This window comes from Hyalella azteca, unplaced genomic scaffold (assembly GCF_000764305.2).
Source record: "Hyalella azteca isolate HAZT.00-mixed unplaced genomic scaffold, Hazt_2.0.2 contig3241, whole genome shotgun sequence".
Classification (NCBI taxonomy): domain Eukaryota; kingdom Metazoa; phylum Arthropoda; class Malacostraca; order Amphipoda; family Hyalellidae; genus Hyalella; species Hyalella azteca.
In genome coordinates, this window is record NW_025933493.1 from 99,760 (window position 1) to 110,274 (window position 10,515).

At 39.1% G+C, this 10,515-nt stretch overlaps 1 protein-coding gene across 3 annotated transcripts; it reads right to left on the reverse strand.

Annotated features, from left to right (window-relative positions):
- Window positions 1-608: 608 nt before the first annotated feature.
- Window positions 609-7,338, reverse strand: LOC108677646 (2-(3-amino-3-carboxypropyl)histidine synthase subunit 1). Of its 3 annotated transcripts, none has more exons than XM_018165899.2 (4): window positions 7,227-7,338; window positions 2,730-3,503; window positions 2,192-2,357; window positions 609-1,834 (listed from the first exon to the last, which is right to left on the reverse strand). In XM_018165899.2, exons 2-4 carry the CDS (start codon window positions 3,479-3,481, stop codon window positions 1,484-1,486), a joined length of 1,269 nt encoding a protein of 422 aa, XP_018021388.1. In that variant the 5' UTR covers window positions 3,482-3,503; window positions 7,227-7,338; the 3' UTR covers window positions 609-1,483. The 3 variants fall into 3 exon arrangements, with proteins under 3 accessions (XP_018021388.1, XP_018021387.1, XP_018021390.1); XM_018165898.2 differs by lacking the exon at window positions 7,227-7,338 and adding an exon at window positions 7,074-7,099; XM_018165901.2 differs by lacking the exon at window positions 7,227-7,338 and adding an exon at window positions 5,143-5,165.
- Between the last annotated feature and the right edge of the window lie 3,177 nt (window positions 7,339-10,515).

Sequence of the window (10,515 nt, forward strand, 5' to 3'; positions counted from 1 at the left end):
CTTGATTTGGATCGTTCGTCTGATGAAATTCCCGTCAGCCCTGTTGATAGGGAGGGGAAATTTTTGCGATGTCGTTCTATGTTCCGCCACTCTTAAGTTAAGCTAATATTTTTATGATGATAGCAGCTTGCGTGTGCAGACGCCGCTTGACTTCATGCCATGAGAGGGGCTCGCACAAGCCGTTAAGTATTTCTTATAAGAGGCTACTGCAGGATTTATTCTCAGGTTAACGCGTCTTGTAGAACCGCCAGTCAATACCTTCGACCGAGTAACACCTATTGCACACGACTGTCTTTTCTATTTTCCATTGCTAACTTGCTTCCAGTCACTAATTTGTATTGACCGCTTCTCCGAGAGTAAAAAAAAATTTGTACAGGAAAAATTTCTTTCTTTAAAGAAAGAAAGGACTTCAAAGGAGCGCAACGGACACATCTCACGCGCGTCTGGCTCACCCATGCAGTCGTTACCTACCCGCTCGCTTGAGTGTCGTAAGCGAAAGCCGAGGTCACTCATCCAGAGCTTGATTTAGCAAGAACGCAACAACCTGATACAATGTTATACTACCTACTATCTATCTAAACAATAAAAATACAACGTGAAGGAAATATATTCATATGTAAATGTCTTACACATACAGAAACTAATTGCAAAATACTTACAAGCCACAAGGAGAACAGAAGGTCTAGGTCTTGAGAACGTACAAGAGCCGAGCCAATTCTAACAATAGTCATTAGTTCTAGAGTGGAGTAACTTACTAGTATAAACTATTGTATGGACTGCTGTGTACATGTGAGCGCGAGATCAGAAATTTCACGCCAGACAGCCGAGAATTTAATTTTATACACGTTTTAATTGCGAACTGTAGACAACTTGGCATGCCACGTGATTCCGTGAGCCAGCCTGCACCACTGAACACTTGCAAGGCTACCTGGCGGCAGAAGCGACTAGCGCAAATGTTCGGTGCAATATTATTAAAACAAGCAATTATTTTGTTTCTAAAACAAAATTATTTGTTAAACATTTTGAAACGCAATTTTATTCCTTGAAAGGAAGGAAAGTTTATTATGTCGGATGGTATCTCTAGAAGACGTTTCACAAACCCATACCAATATACATTCTATTTACGACTCGTGCTTTTGATTCACCTCCCTTAACAGCATGACGACTTTATTGACGCTGTTACCATGTCTAGTCTAGTAATTACTCTTGAGGGCTGTAAACCAAGTAATTATCTTGAAGCTCTCAGGATGAAAATGAGGCGAGACCAAGAACCTGATGTTATGGTAAATTAAAGCGCACCAATGAACAGAATCAAACCCCCAGAACTACTACTCAAGCAGAGTAAATACCGGTACCACACGAAATCCTTTTGATAAAGATTCATGACGGAGATTCAATCCCCCGAGATGCAGACGGGATCTCGAGTTTGTATACTACGTGTTATGAATAGCCAGTGCAGTGAGGTTAGTAAAGAGCATTGAGGCTAGGACAGTTTACTGGTGGTCTGACACCGACGCCCCTTGCAGCCGCTTGCTCGGTCGCGTCCACACGCACAAGGCGGCACGTGATTAGGCGTCCACGCACCCAGGCTTTGGTTCGCGTAGTAATCCATGGGGTAATGCGTGGCGCTCCATTGCGCCAGCTTCAGGGCCACCATCGCCTCGTATGGGGTGAGGAGCGGCTGGTTGAAGTGGTGCCCCCAGTCTATGGACAGTCGTGGACACGCGACCTGCACCCAGGCCTCGACGTGTCGACCCATCGCATTGAAGAGGTCAGGGTACACTTGGTCGTGGTCAACGGATATTACCTTCTTGCCGGCTGCGATGAGTTGACTCTGAGGCGTGTAAGACAAATTGCTACCGAGGCCTTACAAATTTGGGAATGCAATTGTTACGCTTATTTTTATTGACTGAAAGTTTCTCGGAAACTTCATAATGTCATGAAATGGAAGAAAAATCAAGCAGATTAAAGAAAATATTTTCTAGATGACTAAAAATAATGAGACGAAGATGAAGTAGAATTATCAGAAACAAAACTTAGAATCTGCACACATAATTTGGCCAATTACGGTACCGCGTATAGAAGACAAAAAAATGAGCTTATATCTAGAAAAATCATGATATAAGAATATGTTTTCAATTCAAATCACAATATACTTTCGATTTTCGAACTGTCGAGTAATTCCCCCAACCTGGATATGCTTCCTGACGCCATCGTTGCCCTGCCTGCCCAGCGTGGAGAAGATGATGCCCCAGACGTGCGCGTCAGAGGCTGCGTCGATTGCCTTGCGCCGGTTGTGCTTCATGAGAGGCTGGTCGTAGTATTCTCTGGACAGTACTTTGTTGTACGGATTGTATCTGATGAAAACAAACATTCAACAGGTAACTTCTCCGCCAGGTCAGTTGCTTGAGAGTATGTGATTTGAAACGATTAGATTAAGCTCGTAATGATTTGGTAAGTAAATTATGCATGAAATCGCAATAATTTTAGCATATTTTCATCATCAAATTCACACGAGGAAAGAAACCGACGCTCGGTTGAACGGTTGAATTTCATGCGGCAAAATTTTTTTAAATGATGGATAAGCATACCGGTACTGCTCATTGAAGACATACAGCTATGCGATGATGTAATCCAACAATGAGCAAATAATTTACAAGGAAAAGATCAAATTTGCTCAATCATATGCAATTTAGTACATAAATCTTCACACAGAAGACGATACTCACAAATAAGTATCCAGTTCGGGATTTGATATCATGATGGACTCCAAGTGAAACCTTCCATCGCCGAGTGCAACGATTGTGTAGTGAGGGTGAGACGGCAGGGGCGGTGATGTGCAGCCTAGCACCTCGCCAGGAGAGAGAGGGCGACTCTGAGGCACTAAAACGTCGTAGCCTTCATCACGTAACGCAATGGCTAACTTCTGAAGCGACCCTACAAACTGTACAATGGAAACTAGTGCTAACGGAGTTTTAATATCGAACGTCGCTCTGATCATCTTCATGAAGTGTGCAGAATCAAACTGAATATCAACAAAGACGTACATGATAGGAATAACAGTTTTGTCAATAGGAACTAAACATGAATGTCCATAGTGAACTAAAAGATCAGCATTGATACGTGCAGCGCTAATATCATCTACGCAGCAAGCACCATACGTCACATCTGCCATGTTGATGCACACAACGTCACAGTATGACTGCAAAATGTTAGATATTGTTTCTGCAAATATTTGAAGGCCCTCTGGCAGTTGTAAGGCAACAATTTTGGCCTGCAGCTGCTTAATTTTCCAAATGGTTTTAGGGATTTCAAAATTATAATTTTCGGGGAGCTCTTGAAGGGCTTTCATAAGCTTTGGGTCATTTTCTATTTCAGGAGGAACCCCCTTAAGGAGAGCTCGGGATGGCTTGAACACCTTCACTTTCTTGGAAGGTTCAACTGCCCCACTTTTGTGTCCAGTGGATGGAGAGTTTTCCATAATACTTGCTGAGTTAATTTCTCTGTAAAACAATTTGGCTTTATGAGTCACATAATTTCTAGATTGCCATCAGCATAATAAGTAAAAATTGTCAATACTACTTAGGCTATTGTAAAGCAATGAAGTATAGCACCTACCACAAGCACCTCAAGAAAGTGAGATATTGGAGTTCACAGACGAGTTGAATACATACAAGGGTAGCAGCTTCAAATGTCCATTATGTGAGGTAAGTAAAGTATTTATACAGAAAAATTAAAGAAAAATATGACAAGATTAAATTTATTGTGAACTTTCATATTCAACTTCAATATTCAACTATCTGGATGACAGACAGAGCACATGTATAAACTGTTTTTCAATTGGTGTTCACAGAACACCAATACTGGGAATCCTTGGTTTTTCAACTATTTAGAACTGAACCAAATTACCATTTTACTGATAAATTAAAACAAATTTTTGAGGAGTTGAACACCTGATCACTTGAAACACTTTGCAAGTAGAAAGCTCATATGACCAAATAATTTGTAGCATTGCTTCTTGTTCTTAATTATGCCATTGTCCTAATTCTAATATCTCTACAAATCATTCTAGCATTTGCTCATGAAAGTTTTTACAATTAATTTTTTCTTGCACACTTATTTCACCCATTATATACAGGTCCAAAGATAGCTAGCAATTATAGCCTAAACAAAGATAAGAGAAAGCCAGTAGGCCAACCATTGTACTAACAAAAGAATTCATCAACAAATAGAAAAATGGCACACATATTTCTGATCTTAATGCTTATTTCACCTATGGTGACATGCAGCAACAATTGTATTGGCTGTTAAGTGCAATATGTAACATTTCAGATACTTTCTTGCAGTGGGACAAAATCTTTTTAAGATGGAAATTTGCTTCATCAATAGTCACTGACTTAACATGTTTTTTTTTAATGTTTCAACTGTTTAATTCATTAAGAGTTGATATTTTAATGCATTCATGATGTGATAGATACATAAAAGTATCATGCATCATGAAATTCATTGCCAAGTTGAAAATCTGCCATTTGCTTAAAAGAATTTAATAGTGTTAGTATCATGATAACTCAAACACAAGACTCAAAACCAGCACCAACATACTTGAATTTTGGGAATCCACAGACATGTATTTCAGTTTTAGGATAAATGCCATGGCTCTATCCCTCAAAAACACATTGATAAAATAAAACAAAACAAAAAAAAACTTTTAAAACCACGTTTTCTTGACGGACAAAAAAGAAAAACATTTACTCTTACATAACATTTAAGTTATGTAAAATGTTATGTAATGTTATGAGGGAGTAAATATTTTTCTTTTTTGTCCGTTAAGAAAACGTGGTTGTAGAAGTTTTTTTGTTTTATTTCACTATTTTTAGTTTTGTAAAAACCAGAAAAACAGGGTTTTTAAAAAAATATTTTTTATATTTATTTTCTACTTTTTAGTTAGCAATTTTAGCAATTCAAATCAATTTCCAGGGTTGACAAGTGTGGATGTTCGAGAAAAAACTCAATTCCAAACCGTGAATTTTTAGTGTTTTTTTTTATTTCTTTAATTAAAAAAATTTTTTTAAATTATTATTTCTGATGATTAAATCTTGAATTGTTAGGCAGAATAAGCATGCATGCCAAATTTCAACTTACTAGGATGTTTAGAAGTGCTCTAAATTAAGGTTTGAATTTTTGATGACAGACAGACATGAAACGAAGTCAAGAAAAATGTGGTAATAATATATAGGCCATAGGGAATTTCTGCGGTCAAATACATATTTCCTGAATTTGGGTGTTTTGTTAAACACAAACATGGAACTAAGATGGCTGATGCAGATCCACAAAAGACACCAATGTAAGGACAAGGTGGCTGATGCCTGATAAAGATTTTCAAAAGACACCAATATCTCAAGCTAAAAGGACCTACTCTACAGACTGAGCAAATACTATAGTTATATGACCAAATTTCAAACCGCAAGTCAAATCTATGCAGGAATCCTAATTGAATAAATTGATTGATGTGGAGCACAAAATGAAAATATACACTTGACACAGTTCACAGTATATGTAAAGATAAATGCAAATTGGGAAAAAAACAACAACAAAAATTACTGACAAGTTATTTAATGATGTGGCCAGGATTTCAAGAAAAATAATGTAGGTAAGTAAGCCGTAAGGTAACCCTTGCACTGCAGGCCTTGATTAGGCTTGCTATAAACACTTGAGGTATATATAGAAGTATACCTAGTCCAAGATCCAACCCAAGTTAAATATGATTTATAAATGCTTATTTGCCAGTTAATTTTATGCCATCAAGGCCCAAGGGCAATAGACACTAGAGATGTTCACTCAATGAACGCAGCTGACTCTCTTATGCCTGTCGGCTGTCGCCGTATCTCCCTGAGCCTGGGGGCTAGTGCCTAGGGCCCTAGTGGCACATGTCGGAGGCCAGCTTTGTCAAACTTAACACTTAGTTTATATTCCTTTCCATAGGTAAGAATGCTAGAGTGCATTACTGTGCATAGGGTAAAGTCCATAGTGATAGTGGCAAAGCAGAGAGTTTTTTAGACTCTCCCTCAAGTTCATTTTTGAGTCCTATAGGCTATAAGTAGACCAGAAAAGTATATGGATACCAGCATTATCATATTTAATAAATGTGATAAAATCTTGAGTAAATTAGGAAATTAAAAATGAACTGATTCTAAAAAATCTCTGGTTTGTCACTATGGCCGGTAAACACACCATATTCTGACACCTTAAGGACGTAGCAAGAAATAAATGGCTATAAATAGATCACTGTATCAGTGTATGCGCAACTTGAGTTCTGATTCGTTTACGTCACTCTCAAAACACCACACTATGCGCTAGCCTAGTCCTCTGGCTTAACCTCTTCAGGCCTAACCTATACAAGCTGCAACCTTTCTTCACATTTCACCAAAACAATACCTGAGTGGACAACCTAACCTAACCTCATTGACTGCAAGAAGTTTGGGTAACACTTAAAAGCTGAAGACGCCGAAGATGCTGAAGTGGCGAACTCGCCACATGTTCCGCACTTCAAGTTCAGCGTCTTCAGCTACTTCAGCGCCTTCAGCTTTTAAGTGTGACCCAAGAAGTTTGAAAGGCAGCCAAAGACTCCAAGTGTCAAGTTGTCAACTGTCATGTGTGCTAGTCACTGAACACTGACTCATAGTGACAAAGCAGAGAGTTTTTTAGACTCTCTCTCAAGTTCATTTTTGAGTCCTATAAGTAGACCAATAAAGTATCCTGGATACCAGTATTATCATACATAAGAAATAGGTTTAAATCTTCAGTAAATGAGGATATTAAAAATGAACTGATTCTAAAGAAGCTCTGGTTTGCCAGTTTGCACTGACTCACTGCTAGTAGAGGCAGACGCCAGTCATTGGCTGCAAGCCTGCAACAGTGCAACCTGCAAGAAGGTTGTGAACTTGTGAGCCGGGACAGCGTGAATAGGTTAGGCCAGAGTCGGTACAGCCGGATGGGGAACTGCCTAGTGCCTGCTTCTGAGCGAGCATGCTTATTGCTTAAGCATTGGCTGAAGACTACGGCGCTATTATTACCTTTCGGCAGTATGTCGCTTGTCTGGATTACGGAGTTCAAGCGTAGTCTGCGGCTTCTAGTTCTGAGGCTGAGTAAAGTTAATGCATGATGAAGTTAGCTAGGCGTTGGTTCTAGCCTCCAGGGCTTATTTATGAGTAAAATTTGTGGCTTACGCTTACGGCTGCGCCGGGGCACCCCCTCTCCCTGCTGTGGTCCGGCTTGATTTTCATCGTCCGCTGGATTTGGATTTGGGGCGTGGTGACTCTGAGAAAAAGAATTTCAGGGTCAGGCCTTTGCAACGGCCATCAGCCACGCATCACATTTTCATTTGTTAGTAAGAAAGACGTTTCAGAAGATTCTCTATCGATTAGTTTGATCGAGAAATGAACTTTTCTGTGACCCGAATATGTTGGTGTGACGAAATTTTTCTAAGTAAATATCAAAATTTTATATGTGAAATTAAAAGTTTTCTCGACGTTTCAGATGATTTGCAGCCTTTTATTTTTTTGATTCTGGTCCGCCGGACCGGTCCGGGTCCGGGTTTTAGTCACTCGGTCCGGGTCCGGCGGACCGGTCCGGGTCCGGGTTTTAGTCAGTACCGCCACCAGTCGTTTCACAGTTTAATTTCTAGCTCACTCTCACCAGCCGGTGGTTGTTGTGTGAAAGAAGACATGAAAGAATTAGTTACTAGGCATCTTCATAGGGTCATTAGGGTGTAATGATTCCTTAATGACCATCACTTTGCGAATTGTATATTTTTATTTATGATTGGTTGTGAACTTGTGAGTCTTTGACTATGTAGAAAATGCACCTGAAAAGTCCATAAACTAGCGAACTATAAGTCATAAAATACATTCGCAAACGGCAAGCATAGTGTTTCTGCATCATAAAATATAACATCGTTGACATAATTAGACCGCTTAATTACTCCGACATGACTAGCAAACTCATCATTTCGGATCCCATCTTTGCCTCCGAAGCTTTGTCCAACCAAACCTAATTTAGTATTAATCTCCTGCTTTCAATTTCGGTTGGCAAGTTATTTTGTAGGCCTAGAAGTCTATAAAGTATGGTGGTTAAAGTTTTAGCGCCGTATGTCAGGGTAACGCTAAAAGGTTAGACACCGCATCGACACTTTTGCCCCAAATTAGGCCCAATTTTGTTTCTGTTTGCTCACCTGATATGATTCTCAAAGAGCGATCATGATTGAGCAATGACCATGCGCTTGGCTCTTTGGCTTCAAGCCATGCAGAACTAATTCAACGTAAATGTTACATGTATACCGTCTAACCGTAAATTTGTCCGAGACCCGAGTAGAGGCTTGTTAATAATTAAACATGAGCGAAAGAATTAGATAAACGGCCGCAAGTCTGGCTGAGGGCGTATCGTATCAAATAGATCGACTTCATAATTTGCACAATACAGATTAAAACTTGAACGATCGAATGCATTGTAAAGGAACACTCATTTGTTAAGTATTTCAAGCTGATATTTATAAAACTCGTATGAGATTCATTGAGCCTATGTCTTCAATAATAAATTTTCAATATTTTTCTACATAAATTTTCCATTCAATCTTAATTATGAAGAGTAAAAGGAGCTATCGTATTAGTGATTAGTCGGTATTACAGAAAAACAACAGCTTGCGTCTGTTGCTTGTACGAGCTTCGAAATGTAACTTAAAATCAATGTATGCAATAAAAATAATAACAGAACAGGCAGATATTTTAATTTACGTATAAATATATAAAATTTATACAAGTTTGATTGAAGACTACAGAGTGAGTTTTATTTATGACTGTCTGAATGTCTCCAATAAATGAATGAATTATGAATTTCCCCAAATGAATTATGAATGTCTCCAATAAAACTTGTCTAAATGAACAAATATTGCCATCGTATAATAATATAAATAATTATACATACAGAACACACTCAAGTTCCAGAATATCTTAATGAGTCTATCCACTTGATAATTGAAGTTTGTTATCTTATAGAATATTTATAATAAGTCTCCCAAATCCTCACTGTAAACATAATAAATTACCAATCTTAATAATGGTAATACGAAACAAGAACTGGTCTACTGGAATAACTTGACTTATAGCGCTGAAAACACAACTTAGCCTTATTAATGTGTAATATAACGTTCAAGACTTACGCGTTCAAGAACAGACTGGACAATGCCATGCAGGAGCATATGTTTAGTCTTAAAATGCCTCGTATACTACGGAACAACTGAAATCTAGAAGCGATTTTAAATCTACAGTCCGTTGAAAAGATTTGATCAAAAGGCCAGTCTAGCCAAGAAAAGTACAAGAATCGGCGACAGGCCTATCCAGGCCTATTCTTCAATGCCGAAGATACTATACTTAACTATATTTAAAATTGATCTATCTTAGACGGGGATGACGCACGGCGCAGCCTCGCCCTGCGGTCGTCTGAGGGAGAGCTGCTCTGACACGTACAGCTGCTGGCGCTCCTGTTCCTCCGCCTTCGTGAGCTGGCCAGGGTTCTGCTCGGGCTTCACGCGCTGCGATGCACGCAGTTGTTGCATATGCTGCCGCTTCTTGCGTTGGAAGAACCCGCACTGCAAACAACTCAAACTCATAATAATACTAATATATTTAAGTCTTAATGATTGCTAGTGACGATAGTTTCACCGAAAATTATGGCAGGTGAAGTGGACATGTTCTCCATGGATTAGGAATTCATAAACAGTGTTTTATTCCTTAATTTTTGGTTTCACATCAACAATAAGTCCTATTGTAACCTGAATATAGAATTGATGAGATTACATATATAATTTAAATTTGATCCCTAAAAAATTGATTACATCTAATCGAAAAAATCAAATTGTAATTCCATTTCATTGACATGCGAAGTCGTCCCGTTACTTGAATCCGAGTGCGTGTCATGTTAAGGCGATACCTCTTAAATATTGAAACACAGCCTACGATCAGCGCGCTCTGCACAGCTTACTGCCACGCACTCTGCACAGTTTTCTGCCGCGCAATTCTGTCAACTCTTCGTGGGACCTAACATTGGAGAGAGCGTGAGAGAAGATCGAAGCGAATTTAATGCGTCCTGTTTTTTGTTTTGTTTTGAAGCATTTACGAGAAGTAAATGTCGTTATTATTTCTGGCTTTACTGTTACCTAAAGTTTGATCTCCGTTCGTTTTATTAATGGCAGATACTGCTCATTCGGGTGTCACGCTAGTGTGTAGTGCCTTGGTTGAAAGTCACCAGATTCCAACACTCGCTTTCTGCTTCATTAAGTGGAATTTTCGCGACGATTACCTACTGTCCGCCAATTTACTACGCAATTTTTCTCAGCTATAGTCTGGTCTTGCAGAAGCCCAAAAACGCGCTCCACGAAGTGTGATATTATGGAAAAGACGTGTATCGGTGGTGCCCGCTAGCGGCCGTCCGCGGTTTGAGGGTCATAATATGACGATAAAG

What these genes read in the sequence shown, in the direction of transcription:
- LOC108677646 (XM_018165899.2), bottom strand. Translation starts at nt 3,481, where the DNA reads ATGGAAAACTCTCCATCCACTGGACACAAAAGTGGGGCAGTTGAACCT. An exon ending in CCCGAACTGGATACTTATTT is followed by an intron (nt 2,358 to 2,729) that starts GTGAGTATCGTC and finishes TGTTTTCATCAG; the next exon opens with ATACAATCCGTACAACAAAG. An exon ending in GCGTCAGGAAGCATATCCAG is followed by an intron (nt 1,835 to 2,191) that starts GTTGGGGGAATT and finishes TACACGCCTCAG; the next exon opens with AGTCAACTCATCGCAGCCGG.